Source organism: Sorex araneus, chromosome 7, assembly GCF_027595985.1.
Source record: "Sorex araneus isolate mSorAra2 chromosome 7, mSorAra2.pri, whole genome shotgun sequence".
Classification (NCBI taxonomy): Eukaryota; Metazoa; Chordata; class Mammalia; order Eulipotyphla; family Soricidae; genus Sorex; species Sorex araneus.
Window position 1 is genome coordinate 17,566,729 of NC_073308.1, and position 14,492 is coordinate 17,581,220.

Below are 14,492 nucleotides of genomic sequence, written 5' to 3' on the forward strand. Positions count from 1 at the left end.
AAGTAGGAGTTTGCAGTGATGAGGCAGTGGGAAATCTCGCGATGGGTGGGGCAGAACTGGCCCTGCTCCCTGCCCAAATGAGACCCAGAGCAGCTGCCCACGAACGGGTCCTCCACTCCTAACAGCCATAATCCCAGAGGCACACAAACTAATCTCGAAACACAGCGCCTGCTGGAAGAAATTCCTCTGAACTTAATTACTAAAATACCAGAATTCCAAAAGTGTGCGGCCGCTTTCGTGGCTGTGCAACCTCATATGCTCTTTATTATCAGCAATAGAAAAAAATGATCTAATGATGCCTTTTTGGCAGGTCTGATTGTTGGGGGGGAAATTCCAAATAATAATAGTGGGTTTTCTGTCAAAAATTGAATGCAATCAAAGTAAAGAGAGAGTAAAGTGAAAACCATCTGCCACACAGGCAGGGTGGGGAGTGGGAGGGTGGTATACTGGGGTTCTTGGTGGTGGAACATGTGCACTGGTGAAGGGATGGGTGTTTGATCATTGTATGACTGAGACTTAATCCTGAAAACTTTGTAACTGTTCTCACGGTGATTCGATTAAAAAAAAATCCTTATCTATTTTAACCCTCAGGTCTTGTCCAGTGTGATCTTTCCCAGCTATTATTGTCACAACGGCCTCCTATCTTACTTACCCTCAGCCACTCACACACTTGTGGTTAGTTCCAACCATTGACTAGTCCTCCTAACCCCTATTTACTCTGACCATGGATATTAGCTTTCTATTGTATGTATATTTTTAATATACCAGAAATGAATGCAGTCATTCTATATCTGTCCCTTTCTTTCTGAGTCATTTCATTCAGCATGATACTCACTATGCCCATTCACTTATAGTCAAATTTTATGATTTAATTTTCCTGACAGCTGAATAGTATTACATTGTGTAGATGTGCCATGGTTTCTTTATCCATTCATCTGTTCTCAGACACTCAGGTTCTTTCCAGATTCCGGCTATGGTGAATAGTGCTGCAATGAACACAGGAGTGCATATGGTGTTTCTGCTATGTGTTTTTGAACCTCCAGGGTATATTCCAAGAAGTAGTATTTCTGGGTCAAATGGGAGCTCAATTTCTAGTTTTTTGAGAAACTTCCATATTGTTTTCCAAAAAAGGCTGGACCAGTTGGCATTCCCACCAACAATGAAGGAGAGTCCCTTTCTCCCTACAACCATGCCAACACCAGTTGCTTTTGTTCTTTTGGATATGTGCCAGTCTCTGTGGAGTGATACGATATCTCATTGTTGTTTTGATCTGCATCTCTCTGATTATTAGTGAAGAGCATTTTTTATGTGCCTTTCCGCCATTTGAATTTCTTCTTTGAGAGTTTATGTTCATTTCATCACCCCATTTTCTGATGGGATTGGATGTTTTCTTCTTGTAGAGTTCAACCAGCACCTTGTATATCCTTGATATTAACCCCTTATCACAAGGGTATTGGGTGAATATGCTTTCCCATTCCGGAGGTTGTCTTTGTACTCTGGTCATTGCTTCTTTTCTTTCTTTCTTTCTTTCTTTCTTTCTTTCTTTCTTTCTTTCTTTCTTTCTTTCTTTCTTTCTTTCTTTCTTTCTTTCTTTCTTTCTTTCTTTCTTTCTTTCTTTCTTTCTTTCTTTCTTTTTGCTTTTTTTGGGTCACACCCAGCGATGCAAAGGGGTCACCCCTGGCTATGCACTCAAGAATTACCCCTGGCGGCGTAGAGACCATATGGGATGCTGGAAATCGAACCTGGGTCGGTCTCGTGCAAGGCAAACGCCCTACCTGCTATGCTATCACTCCAGCCCCTGGCCACTGTTTCTTTTGAGGTGTTTAAGCTTTTATTTTAAGATAGTCCCATTTGTTTATCTCTATTTCCACTTGCTTTGTCAGTGGCATGTCATTTTTGAAGATACCTTTAGCTTCAATACCATGGAGGGTTTTACTGACCTTTTCTTCAAAGTATCTTATGGATTCTGGTCTGATGTTAAGGTCTTTAATCCATTTTGATCTGCATGGTGTTAGGTAGAGGAGGTAGAGGTCTGAGCCCATTTTTTTGCATGTAGATATTCAGTTTTGCTAGCACCATTTGCTAAAGAGATTTATCTTGCTCCACTTTTTTTTTTTTTGCTCCCTTACCAAAGATTAGATGATCATATATTTGGGGGTATGTGTATGGTTATTCAACTCTATTCCATTGGGCTGCAGATCTGTCTTTGTTCCAATACCATGCTGTTTTAATTATTACTGCTTGGTATTACAGTTTGAGTTTGGCGAAAGTGATGCCCTCCATCTTTCCCCCAAGAACTGCTTTAGTTATTTGTGGGGCCTTATTGTTCCACATGAATTTCAGGAGTGTCCTCTTTTATTTCTTGAAGTAGCATTCTGTAATTTTCTTTGTATGGGTCCTTCACCCCCTTAATTAAGTTAATTCTGAGGCACTTGATTTTCTGAGGCATGATTGTAAATTGGATTTTTTTTCTTTTTTTTTTCTTTAAATTTTATTGAATCACCATGTGGAGGGTTACATAGTTCTCAGGATTATTTCAGTTATACAATACTCAAACACCCTTCCTTTCACCAGTGCCCATATTCCATCACCAACCACCCCATTATACCTCCTGCCCCCTCCCGCCCCCCCAGTCCCCGCCCTTGTAAGTGATAAGTTTCACTTCGTTTACGCTTTATCTTGGTTACATTCCAGGTTTCAACACATAACTCACTATTGTTGCTAGGGTTTACCCCCAAAAAAGAAAAGACAGTCCTACTGTCAAGGAAGCATTTGATAGCTCTCCATTGCTGAGAATGTAGAGATATTAAGTCCCGCTGTTTGTAACATAACTCTTCTATTTTTTTCCCCCCTCGTCCCGCGCCACCGAGTTCACACCTGTTTAGTAATCACCACGCTGCCTGACAAAGGGAAAAAAATAACGAAAAAGATGGTTATTTCCCGTCATCAGCCGGCGTGGGGCTCTGGCTTAGTTGATAGTCTGGTAGAATGTCTGCAAGCAGTTTCTGGAACCAAAAGTAATACGCTGGTATTGGCCCCGGCTCGAGATTCCACCAGCGTCCCGTTGTTCCAAATACATAATAATTTATTCCCTTGTATCCCATTCCCACGCCACCAGGTCCATGTCAGCTTAATGGACATCATACTATGGTTAATGCCACGCCGCGTTTCTTCCCGAGAAAGAAGGATATTTCTTCTCAGCCGGCGTGAGGATATGGCTTAGTTCAGTCTATAGAGATGGCTACCACTTTGATTGCCTTCAATATTTCAGCAAAAGACTTACTATTCTTGTTAGGATTTCCCACCAAAGTCCGACCCGTTAAAAAGGAACCATTTCATATTGGTGATGATTAAATGACATTAGGTCGCACGGCCATGGCAGCGGCCTCGCGGCTTTGAATTTCTGTGTAAAGTCCAGGGAAAGTACAGCCAGAAATTACACGTCACTACAAACTTTAACCCTATTATGGTCTCCCCAAAGTCCAACCCGTTGCAAAGGAACCATTTCATATTGCTGATGATTAGATGACATTAGGTTGCGTGGCCGCGGCAGCGGCCGTGCGGTTTTGGGTTTCTATATAAAGTCCAGGGAAAATTCTGCCTAAAATTCTATCGCTACAATCTTTTACCCTTCAACAAAAAACTCAGTACTATTGTTTGGAGTTTCCCCCCACGGTAAGCCCTGCTAAAAAGGAACATTTACACGTTGCTGACAATCAAGAGATATTAGGTCGCGCGGCTGACAGCCGCGCGGTTTTGGATTTCTATATGAAGTCCAGGGAAAATTCTTTTGGTGATTGCATCACTTGCTGGCGGCGCCTGGGTCAGTAGCTCCGAGCACACAGTTTGGAGGCATTTTGGGGGCGCTGCTCGTGTCCAAAGTGGTTCAGTTGCCTCCGGGGTCGATCTTGCGCGGCGGCAGAAAGGACTCTTGTTTTAATTTCGACTCTAGCTCAGCTGGGATGTGGATCCACTCTCAAGTGTTCCAAGTGTAAGTGGTTTAGCTTTTGGATTTAATACTTTCGTTTATTCAATCTTTAATCTTCCATCTCCCGCACTCCCAGCTCCGGCCTCTCTCTGGATCTACCACCGCCTCCTTCTCTAGTCTCTCCTCTGGATTTTTTTTTCTATATCACTTTCTTCTCTCTCATTGTTTGCATATAGGAAAGCCATGGACTTTTGGATATTGATTTTATGACCTGCGACTTTACTATACAAGTCTATTGTTTCTAGGAGCTACTTGGTGGAGGCTTTAGGGTTTTCTAAGGTTTTTAGGCTCATGTTCTTGGCAAATAGTGAGAGGAAAGCGTAATTTTTGAAATAATTCTTTTCCCTCTGAGTACTTGATTTACAAATATTTTTAAAATTATTTAATCCTTTCTGTGATCATTATTTTTAAAACTCTGTATTATTCACTCATTATGTTTTTCTTAAAGTCAGTCCTGTTAGCCCGTAATCATTTGTCTTCACTTTTTCTGAACCTGTTTCAATTGCTGGAACTGTTTATGGAGTTAAGGTCAGTATCCTGGATTCCCATTCTTTAAAGGAAAAAAGAAAAAGTCACCACTTTCTTTTTCATTTTCTGGGAAATCATACACAGGCTCTTGCCCTGGGTAATATTGCCAAGTTAGTGTTATCATGAATTCATTAGCAGAAACCTAAAATATCATGAAGGTATATCACCTAATCAGATGAGCCCCATAGTGTTTGAATTGTGATAAAGGAAACTAGGATTGGACTAGTAAACTTGGTGACAGTAATGATATGCTTACCCAGTTAATTAACAGCAGAATGAAGGTATGGAGAAATCAAGTGTACAAGGGAGACAAAACCATTCAAAACTCCTGATAGAATACAAATGCTTCTGGCAGACTCTTATTTGAAAATTAAATAAAATTTATTGTAAATTGTTCACAATTTACCAGTAAGCAATGACATTGTCTATCCCTAATTATTGAATGACATGAACCCAGTTGGTTGGCATCATTAAAGTTAAGTCATCTAATCTCTATAGCTGCACAGGGCCCAAGGGAGGTGGTTCTAGTGCCTGTCTCTAGTGTTCCCTGAGAATTATGTCTGAAATCTTTAGCATAGACACTTGAAAACCAATCCCTCTTCTGGGCCATTCCTTAGTTTTGCAAACCTGAGCTAAGAAGCTAGAAACTTAAGAGTGTGTAGAGTCAGTTAGGATGGACCAAGTTTAAAGCCAGGTTTTGCAATGGTGCTCCTTAGTGTCTGGTGCTCTTCTACCAGGCCCATAGCCTCTGGTCCCCACAGAAAGAGATAGTGGACCTCCTGGGAACCAAAGAATTCTCTGTCTTTCCTAATGTAGCTGCTTCCTCCGCACAGAGGGGACCCTGGAGCCCTTGTTGATGGATGGAATCAGCTAGTGTGGTGGGTGACTGAGGACAGTTTCTTCTCCCAGACTCAGCAGAAGAAGCTCTGGTGTGGGATGGAAAGTCTAAAGGAGGAGCCCCCAGTCATAGGGCATAAGTCAGAGGGAGAAAGACAAGAGCAGATGATCTCACTTGTACGTGGGTCATGAAGAAGCAAAACAAGGGAAAACGTCAAAAGAAATCAATCACTGGGCTGCAGAAAGGTAACCACAGGGGTTGTGGGGAGAGGGCTGGGAGGAGGTGGAGGGGATCCCTAGGAAACTGGATGTGGATACCGGGACTTGGGTGGTGGGCATGGAAGAGTAGTGGAATTATTTGCTTTGTTTTCGTTTGGCTTTTGATAATGCTTACTACAGGCTCTGTGCTCAGGAATAACTCGTGGCAGTGCTTAGATGTGGTATTGGGGATTAAGTAGGTCAGCAAGTGTCTTAATCTCTATATTATTTTTATGTCCCAGAGCAGAAGAATTCTACAAGATTCTCATAAATCCACATTAAACCAACAACATGAAATAAACAATGTTAGAACAGGCCAGGGAAAAGTATCCCAGCATGTATCAGCATATTTTAAAAGCAGTTAGGGTAATGTTTAGGACTCTTCTCTAGTATTAAAATAGTTTTTTTCAAGTGACATTCATGTGTATTTCCCTTTGTAGATGGAAAATACTACATTGGCATTCAATAGAGTTGGGCTCTGTCTGGGAAAAAATGAACAGAAGAAAACTGAGGCCAAGACACTGAAAATCCTCTGATGCACAACTCATTAGAAGCATCATGTCTGCTGTGCTGTCAATCTACAAATGTATCATTTGAAAGAAACTATCAGAGAAAGATTGCCAGTTAAATAATTTATGGTGATTCTTTTTGGTCTTGGGAAGTAACCCATGGGGCCTCCTGAACATTGCTTGGGAGAAATCCGCCTCTCCCCTGACCCCTGACGCTGCAACAAACCAGGAAGCCTCCTTCTTGGCCTGACTGGTCCCAAGATCAGGGAAACCATGTAGCTTATTGGAAACTTCTTTTTCCACACAGGACATACAAATCCTTAATGCACTTTCTGCCCACTCTGGGAGATGGCAGCCTGCACATGCCTTACCACATCCCCCTGAATTCTGGTTCTACAGAAGTGAAGAGTATGACATGATTTGCTTTGAGGTAATCAGATTCTCTGGAATTTAATACTCGATCCCATTTAGGCTCAAGCTAGCCCTTCAAAATTAAAATGAACCTTTCATCCATGTGTATCATAAATGGGCATTTATCAGGATTATATGATTTTGCAATCCATCTGAATACGTAACCAGAATTTTGTTTTCTTTCCGTTTTTCTATGTAATTACCCGGCAACAATAACAAAAGTGACATGTTTGAAGAACAGATAAAATGCTGCAAATTGGCCAGTAATGGTGATATTTCCTCATCTTCTGAAAAACCCATTTATTCTCTCTCAACAAATCAAGGCTTTGTCAGCACGCCCGTGTCCTGCGGCTGGAGGGGCTCCGCTGGTTTCGGGAGGTGGGTGCTTCCCAGAATGCAGATGAGGGCCATTCGCCATGGCTTTCAGGACCGGCAGCTGGTCTTTGCTTGCCTCAATTTCTAAATCATCCATAATGGGGCCAAGACCTCCCAAGCACTAAAAAGAGAGAGCTGACATGCTGGACAAACTGTTAATTTTTTCCTGAAGAAGCTGTTATCTTGCACATCTGTCACAGCTGCGTGGACAATTACTCACCAAGTCAGGAGGGGCAGGGGACACTGTGGCTTGTTCTGGCGTACTTGTTAAGGGACCGAGAGAAGAAGTACAATGGTGGCAAAGGAGAGGCTGGCCTGAGGTCACTGAAGACCCAGGAGGAATCCGCAGGAATGTCCCTCATGACTAGGTGCATCTACAGAGCACAGCCCCCTGTCCCCAGCTTCCCTCCACCCCTGCCCAAGCTATGGATACCACAGGCAACCTTGGCATCAGGAGAACATTTTGGATGTTAAAGTTCCCACTTTTCATGGGCTCCGAGCGGCTCACATCCATTTAAAATAGTGTCTTGTGAGTTCTATATGTCGAATTTGCAGCATGAACTCTCTGTCTAGTTTCCATGATGAACTGGGGTCATCAGTAAAGAACCCGGGAATCACAGATGAGACTCATAGGACCTGAACACCCACCACAGCCTCTGAACTCAGGGGCATATCATGGCACTGACATTGACTGAATTTGACATTGACCTCCATTCATTCGTCACAAGGGAGCAATGCATTGGTGTGTTTTGGGCCAGCATATATTAAGTGAATGTTTGCTGAATGAAAGAAATATGTCTTCAGGAGGAAATGCATATTTAGGGGAGGGTAGTGGGCCACACCTAGAGATAGGTGGCTCTGTGTTTGGGGCTCACTCCTGGTGGTGTTTGGGAGATAGAAAATGCTGGGGATTGAACCAGGATCAGTTGCATGCAGACAAGTCTCTCTCTCTCTCTCTCTCTCTCTCTCTCTCTCTTTTGCTTTTCAGGTCACACCCAGCGATGCACAGTGGTTACTTCTGGCTCTACACTCAGGAATTACTCCTGGTGGCGCTGGGGGACTATATGGGATGCTGAGAATCAAACCAAGGTCGGCTGTGTGCAAGGCAAATGCCCTACCCGCTATCACTCCAGCCCCAAGTTTCTTAATTCCTGTATTATCTCTCCACTATGAAACATTTATTTCTTATACTTCACAGGAAGAAGAAAACAGGTAGGAAATAGTTTGGGGTGTCTTCTTACTCAGAGAACCATCAGCAAGCAGTTTTGTATCTTTAGCTTCCTATAGCTGAAAAATCAAGTCAAGAATGACACACCTATAATGCCAATAGTGGGGGTGGAGAGAGAGAAAGAGAGAAAGACAGACAGAGACAGAGACAGAGAGAAAGACACACACACAGAAAAAGCCTTCAATTGTTACTTAATTCTTCAAACATTAAGGAGTAAACAGAAGATTCTGATAATGCAACAGGAGGGAGGTCTGCGAACATGAGAATGATTTAAGCTGTCTGACAATTCAGAGACAGAAGACAACTCTAATGTACAGATAAAACTAAAAGTGGCAATAGTAGATCATACTTCTGGCAGCTAATGGCATTGACTCGCTGGAGACAAATCTGGATCTACTTAAAATGTCAGGTGTGTAAAGTAATGAGTCTTTGCTTAGTCGGAGCCCAGCAGAAGGAGTGTTCATGGTCCACTTGTCAGTTGAGTATATATTACTGTAGGCCTGTTAAATAAATGAGTATTTAATACCCATTGGATAGAAAGGATAAAAAAAAATCCATTCACCCTAACAATACTACTTAGAGTTTTGGAAGATAAGATAAAATTTTATGAACATAAATGGTGATGCTTCTTTAAGTAGAATTCAACACTTTAATGTCTATTATAAAATATTTTAAATAGTCAAGTATGTTTAGGGTAGAGCTAGAGTTTTCCAGAAGGAATTGAAGTGACTAATACATAATGATTCTGGTTGATATTTCAAGTGGCTGGAGAGAGTTTGCACTTGTCAATTTACAATTATAGAATCTTTGAGCAGAAGGAAACCTTCAGCCAATGAGCTTTAGACAATCTTTAGAGAAAATGAAACAGGAAAAATGCGATAGAATAGCTCAAATATGTTTACCATCTTTTTCTCTCAATTGAAAAATATGTTGAAAATCTTCAGGGCTTCAACTAGTAATGAATTTAATTTTACTGTTAGATTCTGTCGACAGTAGTAATATTTTTAAAGCACTTTAAAAGTTATTTATTGTTTTATGGCAAGGGGAGAACACTTAAAACACAAAGACAAGGATTGCTTATAAATAACATTCTTAAACATTGTGTTATTTTCTTTCACTCTTGGTAGATCCATTAATATAGCTTTCTTCTGAAAGAAAAAAATGAAAAGAAATCTAAAATAGTCTGCTAAACATTTTGCTTCATTTTACAATAGCAATATATATCACTTTTTATTTTTAGAAAGACAAAAATAAGGAGAAATGGTTTTTAAAAGTATGTTAACAATGATTTTTTTCTTTTATGAAATATCAGCTCAAAATGAAGTGTTTGAAGAGAAGCTCAATTGACTATAAGAGTATCAGTTCATGACATGAAAATAAATGTCGAGCTGAAATGGAACACACTGCATGTACATACTGCAAACACTTGCCCTCTGAAAATACACCTCTATGTATATGGTACGCCTGTCTTTAACTCTCCTGTTTTAACGTGTGTGGTAAGCAGAGTCTGAGTTCAATTGGTGTAGAAGTAGAACAAAACCAATCAATTAGTAAGTTCTAGTTAGTAGTTAGCTCTTACAAACCATATAACTTTAAAACAATAATAAATAAGTGTGAAGGGAACATAGCTTTAAACATTGCATTGAGGAAGGAAAGGGAAGAAGGCAAGCAAAGAAGAGAGGGGGTGACAGTGGGAGAGGGGAAGAAGAGGACCAGGATCCAGTCTGGTTAAATAGAAACAAATGTGGTGCTACTGAAGTCTGCTCATGCTCTCTTCGATATTGTTGAAATGCTAGAAGACTCCATGATTTCTCTACAACTTTCAGCATAGCCAAATTCTTGCTAGGAAGCTTTGATCACAAAGATGGACATAAATGGCTTTGTGAGAGCAGAAAAAAACCTGCTACCTGTTTAAGGAGAGAGAAATTAGATGTTCTAAACCATGAATTCCCGTGCAATCTTTGGATTCTCTGGGATGCTAAAAAAAATGAACTTTGCAATGTGGCAACAAAAATTGCTGGGCTTTTCTTAGGGAGTTGTTGGGGGAGTACTAGGGCCATATCTGGCAGTTCTTAGGGCTGTTGCCACCTTTGTGCTCATGGTCACTCATGGCAATCATGAGTTGGGGCAGAGAACTGGGGTCCATCCATTAAATGCAAAGCAAGCATCTTAAGCCCTGTACATTTTCTCTGGCCCTGGCTTCTTATCTTAAAAGACATCTGGTTTAAGAAGCTTTTATTTTGACTCTTCATTTCTCCCCAACAAGTACAAGTACAAAAGTTGGCATTGATATCTTCTGTCGACTGGAGAGAGACAGCTGTGTATGTGAGCGCCTGGGAGAGAGAGAGACATAGGTATTGCTACTGTCTGCTGGAATCATGGTTTCCAATTCTATGCAGCTGAACACCTTCCAAGAATAAAAAAATATTGTTAAATATCCCATGAGCTATGGAAGCCCAGACAGAGAACATTGCTCTGAAAGCAGCTAAAACAGTGATGAAGATGTAACATTTGGGGTGTGGGATATTGGAGAATACTTGTTACTGCCTCCAAGTAAGCACTTAAGAATGGTTGTTGCTGATTTGTCCAGAGAACCCCAGAAACAGGATTCAGGAAGAGAGTGGGGTGTACCATCCTCTCCTCTCTATCAGGCTCTGAACACAGTGCTGTAGGAGCTAGGAGCCACATACTCCTACGTTACCCGTCAGGAGCAGCATGGCTGCCTTTCCAAAGTGAGAACACTTTAGAAGCTTTTTCAGAGTTAGAAAACAAACCATGTTTTGAATAAATCCAAGAAAACTCTATACTGCCATGTAAGAAGTGTTCATGGGCAGACTATTTTCTCAGACTTAGAGAAATTTCTCAGTATCAAGCCCGTTGCAAAATAATCATAAAATGGGGTGGCTTTAGGAAAGCTTCAGAGGCCCTCTCCAGCCTGTCTTCTTAGCACAAACCCTGGGAAGAGACGAGGATTCTTGAGACATGTGTCTGTGTGTGACTAGAAAGGCTTTCTAAGAGAGCCCGAGAAGGACACAATACCTCCAGTGGCAGTGTTGACTTTAGGGCAGTGGTCTTCAACCATCATGCCATGGGTAGGTTCACAGGTGGGGAAAGGTTGAAGAATTCTGCCTTTGGAGACCACTTGAAGGAACCCTGTTAGACGCAAGTTCCCACTCGCCCCTTTTTAAAAACTGAGGATTCACATTTTTTCCCCTAAATTCCTTAGAGCGGAACACAGATGATTTTAAACAGATGAGGGTCACATGACAGCTTCCACTTCCCCAAGCCCATAGGCAGCATGAAACTGAGAGATGCAATGTCATCTCTGAATTGGGGCGACACAGGGTCAGTGTGGGTTTGCCAGCTGAAAACACATCTGCTTCTCTGGTAGGGGATGGTGACAAGCTGGGAGGCTTTGCATGTGTGGGGGCTGGGAGTATCTGTGAAAGTTTGATGCTTCTTCAATGCTGCTTTGAGAAACAAAAGCTTAAACTTATTAGGAAGGTGAGTTTCATTTGTGCTATTTGACTCAACCAGTACTGGTCAGTATGATTTGTCTTAACGGGGAAGATGATAATAAATGAATTCATTTTTGGCTTTAGGGTTATACCTGGCTCAATGCTCAGTGATTCTGAGGTACTAGGGCTTGAACCAGGGATGCCCACATGTGAGGAAAGTGTGCAGTCTGTCTTTGAGCCATCTCCTGACCTAGCTCAAACCAACAAATTCTGAACTAACATCTATTTAGAACCTCTGCCCACAGGAAGCAGAGGATTCTGAAATCACGATAATAGGTGCATAAAAGAAATGACTTGTTTTACTTGGCTTTAAAGTAACTACTGAGATGATGAAAAGGGGAAATTGGGACCATTCATTTTCTTGCTCATCTTAAAGTGGATTGGACCACTGCCAGGAGTCTGAATTCTTGGGGGAGACATTTCAGTCTCCAGATAAATTGATACTATATTCTCATAACATACTCCTACGGTTAAAATTTCAAATCAGTTTACTACAGTTGAGCCAGTCTTACAAAAACTAACCTTTAGGAAGAGAGAGGTAGAAGTCAGTCTAGATTATCAGGGTTTACAGCTCAGTCATGGTGGATTTTTAAAAAATACAATTTTCTTGCAATAATCATTTCCTGCTCTGAATGAGGTAAAATTGATCAAATCTGCATTCAAATAATGTTGAGGGCACTCTGGTGATAACAAGAATGAGGTTTATTTTTGTCCAAATTCCAGAGGGAAACATGAGTCACTGCAAGTTCTCACGCCAATGTCCAAGGGCAGATGATTAATGAGGGGTGGGGGTGCCACCTTGCTAGGGAAGCCAAATGCCAGGCATATGCACTTGACCAGCCCATCAGTGGTTTGCTGAGGACCCCACTAAGTGGGTTTGCATGTCTTTTAGTGTCCTAGAGTTGGGGCAGATATGAAGAAGCATGTTTCTTTCTTGGTGTAGCCTAGTTTGGATACCTGTAGGGGTGCTCACAATTGCTTTCTGGGTGGGTATGGGATTGCAGGTGTCCCTCACGTGTGAACGAGGAGGTTTAGGTGCCAGAAATGATTGACCCAGGAGGACCAGAATAAATAAACGGAATAAACACTGCTCTTTACAACAAGAAGTAGCTGCAAATTCTTGCCGGGGCTGACTTTCACATTAGCACCACGGACAGCGGTGACATCCCATCACTGACCCTTCTGCACCCAGGGAGCCAGGTGCAGTGGGCAAATGTGAGATCTCTGCTTCCAGACCTGCAGACATTCTGCTCTTCTACGATGGGGAGTGAACAGGCTGGGAGACCAGGCTCCTCTTTGCTTTGCTTCTTAGGTAGATTTTCCCGAACTGGCAATGGTGGTGGCAGCTGTGCTCTTGGGGAGAGGAAAGCCAAGTCCCAACCCCTTGGGCCTCTGCAAGGCTTGGATGGGCTCAGCGATGCCCTTGCCGTCACGCCCCAGGCCTGTGCCCGGCGTCCAGCCCATGTTCTGCAGCATTCGGTTCCCGATGTTGCTTTCCAGGATAGGCTGGGCATTCTCTCCCACAAGTCCTGCAGCGATAAAAGGACAGACAGACACTTGTTACTGACCCCTAGTGGATATCCTTTGGGGGCCTGAGAAAACCCGTGTCCGATGCAGCTCTTCTGACCAGCAGGCAGTGGGGGAGGGGGCGCTGAATCTTCATCTTTTGGGATCTGTGTAGGCTTGAAGCAGAGGGAAGGGAAGGGGAAACGGTCTTGGATACAGGTGCTGCTCCTGAGCTCTCTGCTTTAGGAACAGCTTAAATGCTCTCACCTCCTGAGGTTTTTGTCTTCTCCTCTTGGAAAACAATGGTCACCTGCTGCCTTGCAGAAACAGGTGAGAGCAACAGACCAATGGTGGTGGAGGGGGGGTCCACGAGAGCTAAGCTAAGATTGTCCATCTGCCCACATGCAGCCAGGGTTAGGGAGCACTCCCCAGGGAGCTCTGCTTTCCTGCTTGGCCTTGGTGGCTGCTACTAGACTATGAAGTTGGACAGGGAAGCTGAACTGATCTGGAGATGGCCAGAGACAGGCCCAGAACCCCCAGAGCAATGTATGTGCCCTCAGCCCCCACAAAGGAGAAAGTGATCTCTGGAAGGGAGAACTTTCATGCCTTCATTTTTAGGTTCTTGGACTGATCGTGAAACAGTGCATGGGGGTCCAAAGAAGTGACTCCAACAGTACAATTTTAAAGTCTTTTAGACAAAGGGGCATGGACAAGGAAAAGGAGTTAGGGCTTGAAGAGAGTAGGTAAGCCAAGTCCTGAGCAAGTCTGTTGAGATCCCATCCCAGCCCTGAGGCCCCATCTCTGGTGGGGATGCCTGTGTTTCTTCTGCTACCAAAAAAGCACTGTCTCCTAGGCCAGTGCTGCAGAATGCAGAATGGGAACAAGGCTGAGCACCCCAGCCATTGCGTGTCACCTCCCCTCTGACTGGTTGTTCATCCAACATCAATACAATACTTTAGGAGCCAAAGCTTGATTCCTTCTTTCAAGGCACTGAGGAAGACCTGGGTACCCTTCCTGCTTCAGCTCTTTCCTAACTTAAATTAAAAATCAATTCAGGGTGTGGAGAGATATAACAGCAGATAAGGCATTTGCTTTGCAGATGGGCAACATCAGTTCGATCCCTGGCACCACATGGGATTTCCCTGAGCCCCACGAGGAGTGATCCCTGAGCACAGAGCCAAGAATAAGCCCTGAGCATAGCCAAGTGTTGCCCAAACATTGTCCTTTAAAAAAAAAAGAGACAATTGAAAACATCTGCAGAGACTGCTACAATCTAAAGTGAGCATGGGACCTGGTTCCTGGTTTCCTTTCATCTCCCCACATCGATGCTTCAA

The 14,492-nt window shown here is 42.8% G+C and overlaps 1 protein-coding gene across 1 annotated transcript in view; it reads right to left on the bottom strand.

Annotated features, from left to right (window-relative positions):
- Positions 1-4,854: 4,854 nt before the first annotated feature.
- GPATCH2 (G-patch domain containing 2) overlaps positions 4,855-14,492 on the bottom strand; it is a 150,837-nt gene continuing 141,199 nt past the window's right edge. Inside the window, exon 10 of the mRNA XM_055144584.1 lies at positions 4,855-13,181. Coding sequence (XP_055000559.1) covers positions 12,961-13,181 — 221 coding nt within the window. The 3' untranslated portion in view covers positions 4,855-12,960. The remainder of the gene's footprint in view (positions 13,182-14,492) is intronic.